Below are 19,914 nucleotides of genomic sequence, written 5' to 3' on the forward strand. Positions count from 1 at the left end.
AAGACCCACCCCCATGATTCAATTACCTCTGGGTGGGTCCCTCCCATGACACATGGGAATTGTGGGAGCCACAATTCAAAATGAGATTTGGGTGGGGATACAGCAAAACCATATCAGATACTTACCAGTCTTTTCCTTTGTGTGGATGTGAGCTAACAAAAAAGGATGAAAGCAAAAAACTGACCCTGTCAAAGACCTGAGAACTAGCAAAGGCTAGCATCTCCTAGGATGTGCTCACTAACCACTGACTAAAAAGAGGTAAGAGGAAGGCAATATTTGAACACCTGAGAGGCATGGCTAAAACCAGTTCACTGACCTGGTACAGAAACTGCAGACACATATATTACCACTTTCTGTTAATGAGCCTGTACAGACATTATTCATCAATCAGGCCAGCCTTTCTTGCTGAATCCATTCATGGCTTCAGAATTTATATTGGTTTTAATTTTTAAATACCAATAAAATCAATTCACTTCTATTCAACTCTCCTTCCATCACCAATGTCCTAGCTATCAACATTTCTAGACTGAATTACCATTAAGACTCTTCTAATTGATTGCTTGCATTTGCTGACCTCCAGCCAGTTCTCCACAATATAGTCAGAAGGATCTATTTAAACCTAAATTTGAGGTGCCATTGTTTCTCTTAAAACCTTTTAGTGAATCTTTGCAGGGCTTATAAAGCTCTATGCTTCTAGAGCTTCACCATTTTCTCTCCAACTTCCTGTGCTCTAGCTACAATGGCTTTCTTCACTTTCCTTCAATGTGCCACACCACTGCCAGCTTCAGCTACTCCCCTCTGCTGAAAATACCCTTCACCACCCCTCCTCAGTTTTTATTCTTTGCCTTCTTGTCATTCAGATCTCAGTTTAAACATTGTTTCCTTAAGAGAATCAATTGGCTGTATAGAATTTATAATAAGGAATACTGTGTATTTTATTATTTGTAAATTGTGTTACATATCCTCTGTATCAGCAAAATTTTATAAGAAACTTCTCTATGCATATATATTCCACATTGTTTTTAGATTGGCTGTTAAGCATTTACTAGCACACCACTGACGAGCTTCAGTGGTCACAGGGTAATTGGTTGTATTGGTTTCCTTCTTTTCTGCACTTCACTTCTCCATTGCCTTACTGAATTTACTGGTATCATCCCTGAAATAAACTCCTTGTAATTGAATCCTTGTTTTGGGGGAACGCAAATCATGACAGGCATAAAGTATATCTGCCTTGTTCACCAACTTATCCCCTGTGCCTAATAAGCACCACATAAATATTTGTTGAATGAATAAATGAATGATCACAGCATCCCAGAGAGCCACTGGTAATTAAGGTAATTCACTGAAGTCCTTTTTACTCTGTGGTGTCCTGGAACATAAAGAGTTTGCTTGAATCTGTGGCCTACAGTGCCCCTGGAATTCACCTGTGATGGAGCGGTTTCCCATCTAAAGATGTGCAGAGAATCTACATGGGACCCCTGGGGAAATCAATGTGCACTAGTGGCATATGGGGCAAAGCCAGAGAATGGACTTACATGATATAAGGGAGGCGAGGGAGAGAACTCTCCTGAGAAAGAAAAAGGAGAAACAGTGGCTTCAAGGTGAGATAAAGTCACCAAGAGTTACTGAAAACTGCTTGGTACACACTATTATCTGAATACGTACCTGTATTCATGTGAAGGAGCATCAGCATGGAAGGAAGAGAAAGATGCAATTTCTAACTACAACCACCGTTAACTGCTTTTATCCCCGCATAAGAGGCAGGATTTATCTTAGAAACAGGTGATCTCTGTTCAGTATAATGTTGGAAAGAGATTAAACAGATCACTACTCTTCATAAAAACTGGACTGTAACTTGGGAAAGGAGTTGGGAGCAGCCTGGAAAAAGGGTGGTCATGAGGAGGGCTTTGAGAGAATGAGGGCTTAACATCATGATGCAACAGGGAATGACCAAGATAGCACTGGCTAGGGAGAACTTTCCAGCAAAGGCTGTGACTGACATGTCAAGACAGGACAGCTATGTAATAACTTGAGGTTGGTGACTGGGTGGTGCTGCACTATGGCTTCCTCCTGTCCTTATCACCTCAACCCACAATAAAGTTGATCTACTCATAGAAATATCATCTCTGAATGGTGATGAGGAATAATTATGGAAATCTAGATTGTTCACCTCCAGAATGAAGAGGGAGTGAAAGACGGGAACAGATTCAAAAAGGGAGATGGAATAATATCACTTCACTAGAGGGCAGAAAGTCAGAAAAATTTTCTTGGGAATTGCCAAAATTTGAGGGAGGGTACTGAATTTCCCAAACTGAAATTCTGAAGGACATATTAAGTCACCTGACATTTCTAGGCTAAATCTAGAAGTACCAAATTTGAGAGCTGAAAGAACTTTGATTCACTTTTCATCTTTTCCTGGGCATCATAAAGATTGTATCTAGGGATGACGTGCAATTGGAAGTCTTAGTTGAATGGCCATTCGTTCTTTTCTTTAGATGACATTTTTCTTGTAGATCTCTCTGAATAATTTTTATAAGCAATATACTTCTGTTAGGAAAACCTTGCTCCCTGGTAATAAAGAACAGGCAAAAATATTGACCACTGTTGCCTAAACTCAGTTCAGGTGAGTTGTTCTTAAAACTCTTTCAAGTCTTACTATTACCCTTTCATCCTAAAGTGGAGAAATTTAAATAACATCTTTGCCAAGCCTTCCTGATTGAGTTAGGAAGTGTACATTTTTGGGCTGGGAGAGAGGCTTACTGCAAATTTCTTTCCCTGCATACCTAGGTTTAATCAATGTGGTAGTGGGTACATCACATGAGGTGGAGCTGATTAAATTTCTTCAGCACTCTCATTTTGATGAAAGTATTTACCAATAAGGGACATTGCCTTACACGTGAGGCTGTCTGAGGAACTGCGTGGGTACCAGCACAGGGAGGGCACATATCCTCCAGGCATTTACTGTCTGAGATGATAGTACTGATAGGCCCAATAAGGTCGACAGCAGTGACAAATAGTTATGAAACTGCAATTATATGCCAGCCACTGTGCTTAGCACAGGAATTTTTAAAAAAGGAATAAGAACATATCTTTTTACTTCAGGAATTCAGTCTTGGAGGGATTCCAGACATGCATAGCAATACTTTCAATTCTGTGTGGTAAATGTTTGATGGCAGTCTAGATGACTTTTTGCTGTGGAATCAGGGAACAGATGGTAATTATAAATCCTTTTCAGGGAGCGGTTGGGGAAAACTTCACAGAGAAAGTAGCATGTTAGCTGAAACTAAAATATGAGTTGGAGGTCATCAAGCTGCAAGAATGGAAGACTATTACAGGCACAAGAAAAAATAACTGTGTAAAGGCACAAGAACATGACAATGAATGACAAATTTTGGCAATGGTGAGTGGTGTGACCAGAACTGATGGCCAAATACTGCTTCTAGAACATTGATTTGGCTCTAAGCTTTTTACTAGACAGATTAAAAAGGGAACTAGATTATTCCAATAAACTCTGACTTTCATGGAGATATTGTAATACAAATTCATTCATTCACTGCTGTAATTCCTTTAACATGTATTAATTTTTAATATAGCATCTGGCTGGGCACTGCCAATATAGGAATGAATAGAGACAGACGGCTGTCCCTGACCACATGGAACATTAGCAGCTTGGTTTTACATTGAGATCATTCAGTTTAGCTCATGTCACGGATTCCTTCTGACGGAGTCGAAGGCTGAGGTGAGATAAAGAAAAGTTGGAAATGTGCTAATTTTAACATATTACCTAGATGGGCAATAAAAGACAAAACAATGTCCAATAGTACAGTAGCTCTGCTTAAAGTTTGCTTCTTCACTTAAAATACTGCAATTTATTAAGAGACCTGGTTTCTGTCTTAAATGGAATATGTTGCAAGTGAAAAAGTCTGCAATTTGGGAGGGAGGACACTAAAGAACTTCTCTCCTGATAGACCAGATGATCATTCTAATCAGCTAAAAGAGAAATGTATTGCCGCCTACACATGTCTAAACCAAACCAAACCACAAAAAATTTTTACCCTGTGAATTGACACTATTTTTGAACAAGTTGGATACATGTTGTGTGGAGGACAGAATATCAAGTTTCTCCTATATGTGGATGACTCACTTTTATGAAATAGGAGTGATCTTTTTGAGATGGAGTCTTGCTCTGTCACCCTGACTGGAGTGTAGTGGAGCGATCTTGGTTCACTGCAACCTCTGCCTCCCGGGTTCAAGCAATTCTCTTGCCTCAGCCTCCTGAATAGCTGAGATTACAGGCATGCAGTACTATGCCTGACTTATTTTTGTATTTTTAGTAGAGACAGGGTTTCACCATGTTGGCCAGGCTGGTCTCGAACTCCTGACCTCAAGGAATCTGCCTGCCTCGGCCTCCCAAAGTACTGGGATTACAGGCATGAGCCACTGCGCCCGGCCGATAGGAGTGATCTTAACAGATAACTGGCTCTACAAAAAAGAATGGCTTGGGATCAGCTACTACAAAAAAACAGTAACAATAGAAGACCCCACAATTCTATACAACATACCAATTCTTTTAGTGTCCTAGATGCGTATTTTGCAAGAACTTTATCTCAGAATTAACTACTAAGTTAAACTGCTGAAGCTGAAAGATTTCTTTGAGTGCTTTACAGAGATTTTAATGGCCTGGTGGGTGTTTGGTGACACTAACCTTAAAAATTTTCCAGGCTAAAATTATCTCAGTAATACTGTGGTGCAGGATTTTGGAGCCCTAATTTTCATTTTACCTGTACATGGGAAAAAGCCAGAATTGTTTTATGAGGGAGGGAAGGCTTGTTCTTGTCCAGAGTGCCCCTGCACTTTTTTTTGTTTGTTTGTTTTCTGTTTTCCGTTTTCCATGTATAACTTGTCTTTTTATCAGGAATGTTTCCCAGTTAGGGTTTCCATTTTTCATTAAGATATGTCATTTCTACTCCCATTTGGGCTGATTATGAAAGCATATGGATCTGCTCTTGTCAATGTGGAATATTTGCACTCTAGGTCCAGGTCAGCAAATATAACTCTTCTTGCTCAATACAAATCACAAGCTCAAATATGAGATATAATTTTTACTTATAGAGCATTGACTGAAGGTTAGACAGCACAGCTATTCCTGTAAATAATGCAAAATCAATTCTTGAATTAAGGCAGACTGTCAGCACCTAGCCCCTCCTGGAACTTCTGTAATGAACTGGGCTTTGGCATTCATTGCACATGTCCAGGGAGGGCCTTAAAGGAAACACCTGACACTGGTTTTACACAGCAGGAAGGTTCATGTGGACAGGACATGGTGCACTATAACCGAGACTGTCCTCCTTATGAGAATTCATCAGATAAATTTTTCTCCTAAGCAATTACCATGCTGCAAGCATGCAGATCTATATTAGGTGACCAATTGTATTTTCCTCTTTACACAGCCTGTTAAGAAGCTCAGAGTCAAATCATGAAGCATCTAAAGCAAACCTACAGAACTCTATGATGTTTATTTTGTATATGATTTTTCCTACGGAGTTATCTTATTTTAATAAATTTGTTGACATGAAACTTATAACACATAAAATTAACTATTTAAGGTAAATGATTCAGTGGCATTTGGCACATTCAAAATGTTGTGTGATCACCACCTCAATCTAGTTCCCAAACACTTCCATTTCACTAAAGGAGTAATCTTTGTTTTATTTTCTCTTCCCTTTTTCTTTCCATTCTTTAAAACAAAATCTTTTTGTATGGATCCATGTCTGTACATCACTATAAATCTTTTTTAAAATGATGTAGGATTTTAATAAGCAAAATTAAAAAAATTTAATAATAAGCCACACTGCAGGATATGGAGGAGTAGTAGGTAGGGTATATGAGAAGAACCAAGAAGGAGTCACTTTGTGGAAGCCCAGATGTAGGAGTTTCAAGAGCGGGGTGGTTAACAAAAGTCACGTGCCAGAAATGTCAAATGAAAAGAGGATGGAAATGAGACTGCTAAATTGGTCAATTAGGAAGTCATCTGTGACTTTTGTGAAAGTTACATCCCTGCTTTATGGGTTAGAGGTGAAACCCTGTGGTGATTAGGAGGTGACATAATAGAGACTCAGAAGCCTAGACAATTTAGAAAAATTGACAGAGTAGTGAAATAGAGAGAGAAGAGGCTGTGGTTTGAGGGCAAAGCAAGTTTGAGGTTATGCTTTTTGCAAAGGATGGAGCTACTTAAGCCAAACATAGTATAATAGATGTAGAAAACTTGAATAACGATCCTGGCTGTGCTGCAAGCTATGATATGACCTTGAACAAGGCACTTCACATTTCTAGCCTTGGTTTTCTCATTTGTGAAACACAGAAGCTTAACCAAATTATCTCTAAGATTTCTTCCAGCTTTAGTGTTCTATGGTATATTCATGAGTAAAAGGAATGTATAAATAAAATGGAAACAGTAAGGCAATTTGGAAATAAGATAATGCTTTCATCATAGATATACTATTATTTTTATTAATCTACCTGAAATGCTAATCTTATAAGAAAGTTTTATGATAGAATGAAAGAAAAGTATTCAGTGAATGCTTAAGATCAATCATTTCATGAAAAGTTTTGTTTTGTTTTGTCCAACCAACTCTTAAAATAATTTGGATGCCAAAATAGTGGTTGATGTGGATTGTGGTTAATTATAAATGGCATAAATTCTTCCATACTTCTCCCATCAAGAGAGAAGCTCTATGTCCCCTCCCTTTGAATCTTGATGGGCTCTGCAGCTGCCTAGCAATTGGAATGTGAGGAAATGATGCTGTTTTTAGGCCCTTAAGATACTAGAATACTGACACTCTGAACTCAGCTACCATGCTGTGGTGAAACCCAAGCAACCCTGTGGAGAGACCTGTGTAGAGAAGAAATGAGGCCCCCAGCCAACAGCTTTGGGTGAGCACTGATTTGCCAGCCAGTGAGTGAACCGTTTTGGAAATGGATCTTCAGCACCAGTTGAGATATTCCAGCTGACACAACATGGAGCAGAGAAAAGCTGTCCCTGCTGATCCCTGCCGAAATTTCAGATTTATTCGCAAAATAAATGATTATTGTTTTAGGCCACTAACCTTAGGGATGGTTGTAATGCAGCAATAAATAACCATGTCAAGAAGTTAACATTTATTCACTGATAATCATGTAAATGAAATCCAATTTGTATAATTAATTCTGCTATCACACCATATATGTATTCCTGAAATACCTTGCATTCTGTAAAATGGCATACTAATTGCACAGTGTTTATGAGGAAAACACAGTTAAGATAGTCCACTCAAAACTTGTAGAATGTAGAGACCTCTAACTAAAACAATAATAATCTTATTAAATATACCAGTCATCGCAAATCTCCAATGGCATTCGTACTTATAATCACAGTACATTCTTATCAGCCTAGTATCCTGGGGCTTGTGTTTTTTACTCGTAGTTTTACCACAGGGCTCTATAGAGTGGAAAGAATAGGGGTTCTTGGAGCCACTAAATTAGCTATTTTTTGCACTAAAAAAGGCTCTCTGCAAGATTTTTAGTTGTTTTCTTCCCTAATGTCTTCATATGTTGCTAAATATTTCTCTTTAACTGTGAAAAAGTTTGATACTATCGCCTCAAAATTAACCTTCTTGGAGATTCAAAAGTGAATCACTAAGACTTCAGTGTTTACTGATATTCTTTTTTACTTACACACGTGCTAATTTACACTAAAGAAACACATGTAGCAGAACAGCCTGTATCCATAGTCAGCATGTAAGAGGCACAGGAATACATATAGTGATTGTAAAGGCCCAGTCCACGGTTGACATGGCTGCTTGTCATGGACTTGGGCCTTAGGACCTACCTTGTCCTCATGGACTCTCAGTTTCCAAGCCCAGAGGAGATTGTTGTTCTGGGTGAGCAGCAGTTGGTGCTGTTTTGCTTTCAGCCTCCTTGACCAGTTCCATTAGAAAAGGGCTGCCAGTGCTGGCTGTAGGACTGGGAACTAGAGCTGAAGGAAGGATGCTGTGGATGTCCTCCTCTGCAGAAAGGTTAGTTCAATGGACTGCTTTTCTGTTGGAAATGCTGGTGGCAGTGAACCTTTTCCTGGGTTCGGGATGGCTTTGTCACTGGTCTTTGAGGCAGTATCATAATGGGATTCCTCAAAGCATATGTTGTCATCTAACATAGACTTTGTGAGGGGAAACTTACCAGGTAGACCATGCTCTGCTCCGTCCACCGTCTCAAGCTGGGGTTCAACAAGAGGAAGTTCTGGACTCAAAGTGGCATCCTGAAGAATGAATTTTTGCAAGACAGATGTTGAGAAAGGATGTTTGTATGTATATGAGAAGGGCTATACCCATATTTCAAAATTTTCATTTAAATTTAGGAAACTATTTTGTTGTTGACTTGAATCTACTATGGAGGAAGGTTCTGATATAGAAATATGTTCTAAAAGGATAACATCCATTGATACAGTGGTAAAATAAGATCTATTGCTTCTCGGATAACTGAATCTGCCTGAATAGACTTAACTAACAGCTAAGATACTTTGATTTATGTCAATCATGTTATGAATTATTTCATTTTAGGAGGGAATAAAGCTTAGTCAGCACTTCTATTTATGAACACCCCAGTGACAACTTCTGGCATAAATTAAATAAACATAGGTTTAAATTAAATACAAAAATTATTACTGAATTTATTATTTACTTTTAAAGACATTAATTTGTATTTATCAAACCCCCATAAATAAATACACAGGTAAATCTTTAAGTCATAAAAACAAATTTATAAAGTATGATCATGTTTATATATATTTCTGAAAGTCAAAGTTAATATGTTCTGCTTTAATTATTCTTTTCAGTTCATGAAAATTTGTTTGTTTTATTAAAAACAGAGCCCATCCTGATTCTAACTGAAACAAAAATCTAACTAAATTGAAGGAAACTTTGAACTTTGAGATATTTGAAATGCAATTTGTATTATATTTTATTAATACGGATACTGAAAGTGGGTTAAGCAAGTGCTGCTTGTAAAAAACAGAAAAGAATTTAATTAGCATTGCAAAGGGGATTTTGCTCTGTTCATTTCTTAAGCTGATTTGTTCTTTGGTGGAAGGTTTTGAGACTTTGTTCCTATTTAAAGAACAAAAGGACAACAAACTTACCTCTGTTATAACAGCAAAAGATGTGGGCAGCTCTGATTGGGTGTCAGGACCAAAGGCTGGTAGTGATCCAGCAATTTCTATGGGTAAAAAATCACAAGATTTGAGTGTATCTTTCCTTTTTCTTTTGTGGTTGGGACAATAAAACAGTCCAGGTTGAAATAATGCGGAATAACCAATCCTTAAGGAGTAGTACAACAAATCATTAGGAAACCAGAGGCATAGAAAAAAGGTCATTAATCTGAATGATATATTGAAGGACAGATGCAAAGGGTGCATCTTGCATGTTTATGTGATAAGAATAGTTATTAGGGTGGATTTTTAGGGTGCTCAGTTTTATTCTATATATTTGGACCAAGCAGGCTGGCTAATTATCTAAACCATTGGGGATAAAAATATGACTAAACTGATAAGAAACAAAATGACTAGAATAAATACTGGAACCAAGGATCATTTGTGGCAAACTTTCAACCTAAAGCCTGATTCTCAGAATGCCACAGAGGGCTCAAAAGGGACAAGCCCCGAGTATCAGGTTGTCTCTGAGACACTTGTGAAGTTGACCTTTTCTTGCCTATGAATTTCCCTGGCCCTTCGTCTTGTCTCAAGAGACCTTTATGAAGTTTTCTAGTGTTAAGAGTGCCTATCTTAGGCAGAAAACAGAACTGGCAGAAAATGACAGTTTTATGCCATGTTGTACTAAAATGGCATTTCCAGTGTCCATCTACTTTGCCATTTACTGAACCTACTAAGGACTGCCCTCTGAGGATCCTAAGTGTGCCTGATGATCTTGTTGACTTCTCTAGATCCACTCTCCCCTCCCCTCCCTGCTACTTTCTGCCCCAGAAGGTTGAATAATATGGACTATATCAATGGTTCCTTGGGCTCTGTCTTTGGCATGGCATACAACATTAGGCAACACTTCAAGTCTGGAGATAGTAATGAGGCTTGCTGCTTCTAGCCTCAGGGAACTCTCCTAATCCTTTGTGTACAGACAAACCTTTACAAATGGTCCCTTTATTAAACTCTTCTCAAATTATACTAATTTGAATGTGCCATCTGTTTCTCGCTGAGACCTGACCAATTGACTACATGAGAGAATATGTTTTGATTGTGCCAGGGTAACAGAACTGTCTGTGGGTTCTTTTCTCTGCCTTCGTTCTCCGCAGTTGACTTGGACTGAACTGAAACCTTTGGATTCTCCTAGAACTATCCTTGGTAAGAAGTGGGTACCAAAGACTCATCAAATGAGACACAGGAAGGAGTGAGAAAAGCTAGAAATGATACCATATGTATTCCTGTCACAGTAATGATCGGCTTTAGAAGACCCAAGTTAAAATGACAGTTTCCATGAGACATTCACATTCTTAGTCTCTGCCAAAATGAGAATAAACTCAGAACAAAGCAATCATTAACTGACCGTCAGTGAACTGAATTGTCCCCACATCCAAAGATTGTTCTTCCTCTAGTGCTTTGCTGATCAGCCTTTTGAGGTCTGTAGCTGTGAGATAGATTTCTGGTTGCTTGTCCTCCTCCATGGTTCCATGATAGACTTCCTCACTTTCAATTTTGTTGGAATCAAAAGACAGGAGGTCACTTGCAGGGCTTTTTGCTTCTGCACTGTGTCTCCTAAAGATGGCCGTAAGTTGCATCTCTGTGGAGCTTGAGCTGTAGATAGCAGAGGACACATTCCCCACCCAAAGCCATTGTTACATGCCTTGCAAAGAGAATCACTAGATTGCTACAAAGCTTCAGGATAGCTTCCACCTCTTTCCTGATGGGCTCTGAGAGAATATCCCACTTTAAAACATTTCAACACTTATCAGAAACTTAAAATATGAAAAAAGAATAAACATATCTTTTAGTTCTAAAATAGAATGGCAGGAGGGAGTTCAGTCCAACTCAAAGAAGGATTACTAACTGAATCAAGTGACCACAGATTTTTACTTTAGGTTTTTTTTTTCTTTCTTTCTTTTTTTTTTTTTTTTTGCGACAGGGTCTCACTCTGTTACCCAGGCTGGAGTGCATTGGCATGGTCATGGCTCACTGTAGCCTTGAAGTCCTGGGGCCCAGGTGATCCTTCTGCCTTATCCCCCAGCATAGCTGGGAACGCAGGAAGGAAGTGGGCTAATTTTAAATTTTTTTGTAGAGACAGAGTCTTGCTGTGTTGTCCAGACTGGTTTCAAACTCATGGCTCAAGCGATCTGCCTGCTGTGGCCTCCCAAAGTGCTGAGGTTACAGGCCTGAGCCACTGTGCCCACCTAGGTCTTTTTGAAAAAGTGCTTTTTGTCAAAAAAGTTGCTGATATTGACCACTATTTTTTGTGATCTTATAAGTCATGCCGTGCCAATCAGGAAGAAGGATGAATTATCCTTTCTTCTACAAATAGCCTCCTTTAGGAAGGTCTATGAAATAGCAATGTAAGATATAGCAGTAGGACAATAGTATGTGTGTATATATATATATGCACACACTATATATATACACTATTATGCATATACACATATATGTAAAATATATATACTATATATATGTAAAAAAAGTCCAAATTACCCATCCATATACCCATATATGGGTGTGTGTATATACATATGTATATAGGTGTATATATACACACATATATATATACACCTATATACATATGGGTATATATACGTGTGTGTGTGTGTATGTGTGTGTATATATATATATATATATATATGTGTGTGTGTTGTAACCAAGTCAAAGGTTCAGTTCTTAAGGCTATTTCTTTTCTACTTTTTTCTAAGAAGTATTTTTTAATTAAAAAAATACAACTTTAAATGATACATAACACTCTTTTCCCTCAAGCTGCTTTTAAAATAACATCTTAGAAGGAAGGTGTGAGAAAAGAGAAAAATAAGCAGGACATAGGTAACTGTATTTATTATCCTATTCATTAACTCAAAGCTTTTTTGCATGCAAAAATGAAACAGGATTCTCTATGTCTCTGTCCTCAGGAATTAGGTTTTACCTTTAGTTCATGTCATAAATCTAGACAGAGTGATGTAGAAGTGTTTTAAAGGCCACAGAAACTGATCACGTGTATTCTTGGTGGTTTTTCAGATGACACAATCATTTAGAGTCTATCGTTTGTTATTTCACTAGTCAATTACAGAGCCAAAGCTGATTCTTGTTACTGAGCTCTCCAAGGTATAGTGGGCCCTTTTCTCAGTTCACATTGACCTTGGAAAGGAGCAAATTAGTTTCTCTGCTTTATTCCAGACTTAGGTTGATTCCATGTATGTGTGTGCTTTCAGATAGACAACTGCCCATTACAAATGGCATTTAAGAAATAAATTATGCTTGCAGCACAGATACGTGTTTTTATGTTTTTCTAACTATACCTTGAGTATGATAAAATCCTGTTCAGCTGACCAAGGAAATATTTACCTGTATACCACATAGTGACTTTGATAAGAGAGTTTTTTTTTTTTTTAACTACTGGACAATTGTTCAATTACTTCCATTTAAATAAGAAACCATCAAAAAGTAATGGGCTTATCCAAGACATTATATGTAAAAATTTTTTGTGCAAAATCAGTATATAAATTTGGGGGAGACGGGAATGTACTATATTTCAAAACTTAAAGTCCAAATTACCCATCTTTTTCTTTCTTTGGTCTTCATTTCATCATGCACAATGGAAACATGAAAAAGAGAAAAAAATTTAATGACATTTATTGAGACATTCAATGAATTATTTTATATACAAAAGAAAAATATTTCTTTCCATTGTCTCTTATGTTTGTTCAGAGCTTTGAAAGATTCATATAAACTGCCATCAGAATTTGAATGGAAACTTTGAGAGAGATATGAATCTAAGAAGTAAACATCATTATATGTTTCTGATTAGGATTTGAGCCTTAGTTCAAAGATTATCTGCACTTTTGGTCTTCTTCTTACATTCCTTAATTTCTTCATATTCCATCTAAAAAGGCTGGAAATGTATCCTACATGTTTTACATTTTGGGGGGTACTGGTGCCAGAACATTTTAAAAAAGTATTTTGTAAATGGATTTCTCAGCTCTTACTGGCATTAAATGATTAGTTTATTCCTGAAGATAATTTATCTGAGGCAAAACCGTGGAACTGGTGTTTTCTTGACAGATTATGTTTTGAATTGTTGTTATCAGTAAGCTTTGAGGGATTGATCCAATTCACCATGGGACAGCTTGCAAGAAAAACCACCACCTGTTTACTGGGTGAGTGGTCTGTACTAGACAATTTACATGCATTCTCATTTAATCTTTTCAGCAATGTAATCCCAGCTTCACAGAAAAGGGAACAGGCACATAGAAGGAAGTGTCAAATGGGAATTGCATGGTTGAAATCCTGGCCTTCCTGACCTCAAGCCTGGCTCATTTTTCCATGCTACCACCTGCTTGTGCATGAAAAAAGACCATTTAGTCACCAAACTGATGAACACATTTTGCACTCCTTTGGACACATGTATGAATTCAGTTTAGTAGCTATGTCCAGCTTTCTCCTTTTACATTTCAAATGGTAGTTGCTGCCAAAGACACTCTACACACGTGATGGGATTGGGGTTGTTGCCCTTTCTGCCTGGACTATATTAACTAATGTAACTTTCATCCCCAGATATCATATGACTGAAATGTACATGCTACAGGCGTGCCACAACCCTCCTTCTGTGGAGGCAAGGAAGAATCTAACCAGTGCTGCTGTATGGGGTGAGACTTCCTTCTCTACCAACCAGACACTCATCCTCCCTCTTGCTTGTTTTCAGCAATAGTTTGTAATCCATGAGGTTCTGTAAAGAGGCCAGGCTTCGTGGGTCAAGACCCTAGTCCTTTTAATTTTTAAATAATTGTTTTGTTGAGGTATCATTGTAATAAACAAATGGGACATATTTGTGATATACGATCCAAGAATTTTGATGCCATACACCTGTCAAACCATTACCACAATCAAGATAGTGAGCATATTCATCAATCGCAAAGCTTTACTCATCCTACTGTGCGATCCTTCCCCTTCTATCCCTATCTGCCTCACCTTCCTAAGCAACTGCTGATCTGTTTCCTGTTACTGTAAATCAGTTTGCATTTTCTAGAGTCTATTATAAATAAAACCATGATGTACTTTTGTTTGGCTTCTTTCACTCAACGTAGTTATTTTGAGATGCACCCATATTGTTGTGTATTCCAATAGTTCATTTCTTTGTTGAGAAGTTGTTTATGGCAAGAATATATGACAATTTGTTGCCCTGTTGATAGACATTTGGGTTATTTCCAGGTCTTGGCTATTAAGAATAAAGCGGCTTTGAACATTTGTGCACAAGTATTTGAAGGAGTATACCCTCCAACAAGACTGCATGATTGTTAATAGTTTTCCACCTTTGCTGAGAGATAAAGCAATATTTAAAGTGGCCCTTTCATTGTTCATCTTCATAATTGTGTTAATGATACATGTCCTAACTACTTCCCAGTCACGTTGAATTCAATGAAGTCACTGATAAAAAAGTACTTGTTAAATTGTAAATCAACCTTTATACAAATGAGCTGGAGGAAAGTCAGTACCAGGAGACTCACAGGGTTTTTGGTCTTCTTCAGGGATCTGGCCCACAAAAAAGCAATTTCCTTAATAACATGTTTACTTTATAATATTCTGAGCATCATTATTAATGATTACAATTTTGCCACTGTCATGAGCACATTATTTATTGTATTCAAGGGCCAAAATATTTTATGGTGGACTAAATCTTCATGTCATCATGGAAATCACTGGGAAAATGTGATCAGACTTACTTTGTAGGCATCTTTGGCAGAAATAATAATAAATCCTTACAAAGATAAGCACTTGGTAAAAATTCAGTGTCAAGAGATATATCTTTAAAATATTTACCTTGTAAAATTTCATCATCTAACATTTTGGTTTACTTCTAAAACAGATTTTTTAAACCATTGTTTTTCATTTATTGAAGGGAGGTGGATAATGAACATTTTAATATTCACCAAAAGAACTGTTCCCATCATTTCCTTCAGCTTTAAATTAAAAATTTGTTCTTCCACTGCAGTGGTTTATTCAGAAAACCTTTGCATTTATGCAGAATATTTTTCTATCAACTTTTATTTTTCTCTAATCCATCTGATTTCACAGAAAATACTACCGAGCAGCATCTTGAAATAAAGAAAAATGAGTCTGCTTTGGTAGATATTAAGGGTTTCATCTTTTATAACTTTCACTTTTCAGTATTTCCTTTCTCTGGAGTTATACAAATCAGAGGGGCTTGACAGCTTTGAAAGAAATAAACCATGAGAGCTTCCTGCAAAGCTATTTCTTTTTCTGGGCCTGTGGAGCCCTTGCTCTGTGCATCTTCTTGCTTTAAGACAGTAGGCAGTGAAGGAGCCAGAAACACTTCTGGGGAAGCCCACGCTCCCTGGTTTACAAAGCTCGTTTGGGGCAAGAAATCTCATTCTGTTCCTACCAGGGCTGATATTTACCCTGTGGCACATTTTAAAAATAGCATATTATGAGTTCACCTGTAGATGTTTTGAAAAATGAGAACTTACAAAAAAAGATTTAAAAATTATTTCCCCCAATCATGAACCCACATTAGAGTGTTGGGATGCTGAAGGATACAGCCCTCCTTGTGCCAAAGATGTGGGAATATGGTTAAACCCTCTTTAGTGTGGCACTATCTTATGATCTTATTTTTTTATTTAAAATTTTAATTTAGTAATTTTTGAGTGGTAATAGATTACTATGAGTCAGATGTCAAAATGACATAAAAGGTATATTTTAGAATGTCTTGCTTATGCTCCTATTCCTTTCCACTCCATTTTCCCAACTCTCCTACCCGGATAGCTATGACTTTTTATTGTTCACTTGTCTCTTTTGGGCAGCATGGTTTGTTTAAATAGTGATGTTATTTAGCATCCCATAGGAAACCAGGCAATCAGACAACAAGGCAATTAATGTCTACCTTTTTTTCATCTGTCTCTACTGAGGTATTTTCCTAAGAAGCTCATTCATAACCACATGACCAAAGACAGCAGATGAGCTCTCTATAGAGAGCACTATTTCTGATTCCCAGAAGAAGGAAGGAATACAGCTCCTGTGTTACCCCTTAAGAATCACCTAGAGTCATGTTCTAATTAGACGGTTCCTTTATCTGAAACGTACTCTGTTTCCAGGATTTGGCAGAGCTAAACAACTGGGGAAAAAGGACCTTATAATCCTTATGGCATTGCTTTTACAAAAGGATAGGAAGAAAGTAATTTAAAAATTGAGAAGAGTTTGATTCTCTTACTTACCTAAATCCTAACACATGGATTTTTTTGAATCCTGGAAGTTTCTTAAATATCTTTTGCATCTGCAGACAGAAAGAAATTTGTAAAATACTCTTTGGTTCTGCTGGGTCAGTTCTTGCCTAACTGAAAAACCTGAACACTTTTGATGAGTTAGGGGAACAGCTGAAAATGGAAAATTATTATTTTTTCCTTTAAAAAAACTCTCCAAATTGATCAGATGAAAAAGAAAAATTGAAACAACTAAGGAGGCCAAACTCTTTGTTCCTAGTGATTTCCAAAACCCAGAGGAAAGTGTTTTGCTATTTATTTAAAAGCTGTAACTGGATAGTTCTGATCTGCTCTTACGGTTACTTTAAATAAAATATAAAATAGCTTTAAGGTGGTATTTGAAGGAAACTTTTTTGTCTACAGGAGTTTTACTTATACACATAGGGTAATATTTTCTGACTATAATTATAACTAGAGTTAGCTATAATATTTTAGCTATGATATTTTCTGAATTAATGATATGGTTTGGAAAATATCTATAATGTGAAAGGGATGATTACATTCAAAATGGCTGCTGTACTTAAAGTGGTAGAAATAGATTCTAATCTAATAGATTAGATTTACTCTTAGATTCATATGGACTTCACAATACATTTTCTTAATTAATTTGACCTTACTAATGAGGCCTGTTATAATATTTTATAATTGCTGTACTAACTAATCCTTAAGCTATGGCCATTCTCTCCAGGCCACTGTCTCTCCAGCTCTCTCTCCAGGCCACTGTCTCTCCAGCTCTCTCTAAATCCAGTGGCAGTTTCTGTTCCCCCTCTACAGTGTCCCTGCTCTTTCCTGGTTCTTCTTCCACCTCTCTGACCACTCTCTCCATCTTCATTGCTCCATCCTATTTCTGTATTTACTTTCTACTTTAAACATAAGGAGCCTTCGAGTTTCCATCTTCAGCCTCCCTGCTTCACTCAGTCACTCTCTCTTTTCTTCTGGAAGCTCGACTGTAGATGCTGTGCTAGGCTCTGGGGACACTGTCACATGGACAAGTACTGCCCCATCCAGCTTTCCCGTTGGAGACTGGGAGGCAAGAGAGACTGAGGAAGGGATAGTGGTTGAGTAGTGAAGCTTGGGAGAGAGAGCAGGGTGAAAGGTGAAACTGAACAGGTGAGCAGACACCCATCCCTTTCCTCTCTTCCCTGTCCCCTCTCTCCTATCCTTGTCCCCGGGGGATATCATTTTCTCCCATGGCTTAATTGATCAGTGATACGCAGCCTTGAGTTCTCCACATAAATATCCCAACATTTGCCACTAAGTGAATCTGCCCAAACCAGAGCCATTCTCTTCTTCCCAAGTCTGCCTTTGTCCTCAGCCTCTCTGCCTCAGACACGGTCATGAACCCCGACTGTCTTTCATTCTAGAAAGCGCAGCATCCCTAGATACCTTCCCTCCCACCCCCCACATGCAGCCACCGACTCTGGTTGGTTTGAATTCCACAAGGTCTTTTGTTTTCACCATGTTCTCATTCACAGGGCTGGCATACCCTCCCTATCCCTACTCCTGCACTGCTGAAATGGGTTTATGTGTGTGAGTGGGCAGAGAAGAAATGGTTTTCTGGGTGTGTTGGGAGAGGAGGAAGGAGAAGGTATCTCCTTGACTACATTTATTTTGAAGTTAATCTTTTTACTAAGAATCTTTACTAACAATTCATTGCTGGACCCATTGAACAAGATCCAACTGTTTACAATGGCATTTAAGACCCTCCAGAATCTGCACCCCACCCCCAGGTACCTTACCATTCACTTCCTGCCATCATTATCCCCTTGGCCAATATCTTGTCCTTTACTGACACTAAACTGACCCCTGTTCCTTCCCACATACAATATACACTTCTACGTCTTCAAGTTCCTATGAATTATTTTCTCTTCAATTTTTCCACCTTCTGCTTATTAACTTTCCCTCCTCTCCACACTGCACCCATTTTCAAAGCCAGCTCAGACATCTTCTGTACTGAAAAGCATTTGTAGAGCCCTAAAGTCAGGTTCAATTATTTCTTCTCTCTACTACTCTAGAGTTTATTGCAGTATATCCCATAAAAGTCTGTGAGGTACATGTCAGTTTCCCTCACCGAGATCATGCTCCTTGGCCACGTCCTGTTTATTCATTTTTCTTTACCTCCCTCCTTCCATCTAGCAGATTGTCATACACATAGTAGGGACCCAGCAAATTTTGTTTAATTCAGTTGAGTGCATCTCTTCATTCTCTAAATTCACTACCATTCCACTGTGTTGTCACTACATCAAAAATTACTGCCAACTTTACATTGTTAGTGTGAAGGACTAGAGCAGTGATACACAGATAATCCCCAAATCACTTACACTGGGCTTTAGACTGCATTACAAATTTTTTCCCCCAGCAGACTGATTTACCTTCTAATTATATACATATTTTTTGTGACAATATTAAAAGCAGTTTCATTCCCTGAACATAATAGGAATCACAGTGATGAAGGTAGCTCAGCTTTTGGGTTATCCGGAGGTCTTTGTACGGGATGGGGTTTAAATATTGGTTCTGCTACTTTCTAGCTGCAAGATCCTGAGTTTATTGCTTAATCTCTCTGAATCTTGGTCTCCTTACCCAAAAAGGAATAACAATGACAACTAATAAGTAACAAGTGCCTGGTACACAGCTGGGCAGTTAGTGATTTGTATTATTTACTTTCTTATTCTCTACTTCTCCTGCTGGATTGCCAGCTCCTGAGAGCCCATTTTTCTCTTACTCCCCCAAGTGAGCACACGGCATGGAGCCTGGAAAGAGCAGAGCAAGTCTTTAGTTAGTCATTTTTGAAACTCAGAGGGAGGAAGGACAGGATGAGGGTCCCTGTAGAGGTCAGGGGCAGAAGGCCTGGGGAGCCAGTTTCTGTGTCTCCACCCACACCCTGTCATGGGCTCAACAGAAATCTATAGGAGGTTGGGTTCTGCAAAGCTAGTCTTTATTCTGAGGGCAGGCAGGAAGGTCTGTGTACATGCTTCACGTCTGCTGTGGCTTCCTAGGACAAACAGCTTTGGGGCCACAGGGAATTTGCCATGCTATTTCAGTAACAGCTCCAGGGATTTAACACTTAAACATGAGCTGCAGTTTCTGGAGCAGCAGATTCAGATCCTGAATCATCCATTTTTCTTCTCCAGGATACCAGAGATGCTGTTATATACATGAAAACAGTCAATCGACCCTGGGACTGGCATTGTAGATGCCTGCAGCTGCAGCATCAGCAACAGGGAGCACTGCGGGGGAGAGCCCTCCTCCTCTCCAGGAGGGCCCCATGGCACTGGCTTGGGTGGAAGGGATTTATTGTTTGTGTCCATGCCCTCTTTGTGAACCTATCTGGGATTGATTAAGAGTCAGCTTTGTTTAGGAGTGTGAGGAAGGCATCTAGGGAGGATATGACAAAAGCCTCAGTTAATT

At 38.4% G+C, this 19,914-nt stretch overlaps 1 protein-coding gene across 2 annotated transcripts in view; it reads right to left on the reverse strand.

Annotated features, from left to right (window-relative positions):
* The window catches only part of IMPG1 (interphotoreceptor matrix proteoglycan 1), a 153,781-nt gene that overhangs the window by 75,840 nt on the left and 58,027 nt on the right, over positions 1 to 19,914 (reverse strand). For both annotated transcript variants that reach the window (XM_063707717.1, XM_019028932.4), the window contains 5 exons: positions 16,462 to 16,520; positions 12,788 to 12,808; positions 10,587 to 10,834; positions 9,173 to 9,249; positions 8,215 to 8,293 (listed from right to left, as the gene is read on the reverse strand). In XM_063707717.1, coding sequence (XP_063563787.1) covers positions 8,215 to 8,293; positions 9,173 to 9,249; positions 10,587 to 10,834; positions 12,788 to 12,808; positions 16,462 to 16,520 — 484 coding nt within the window. The remainder of the gene's footprint in view (positions 1 to 8,214; positions 8,294 to 9,172; positions 9,250 to 10,586; positions 10,835 to 12,787; positions 12,809 to 16,461; positions 16,521 to 19,914) is intronic.

Source organism: Gorilla gorilla, chromosome 5 (genome assembly GCF_029281585.2).
Source record: "Gorilla gorilla gorilla isolate KB3781 chromosome 5, NHGRI_mGorGor1-v2.1_pri, whole genome shotgun sequence".
NCBI classification, from domain to species: Eukaryota; Metazoa; Chordata; class Mammalia; order Primates; family Hominidae; genus Gorilla; species Gorilla gorilla.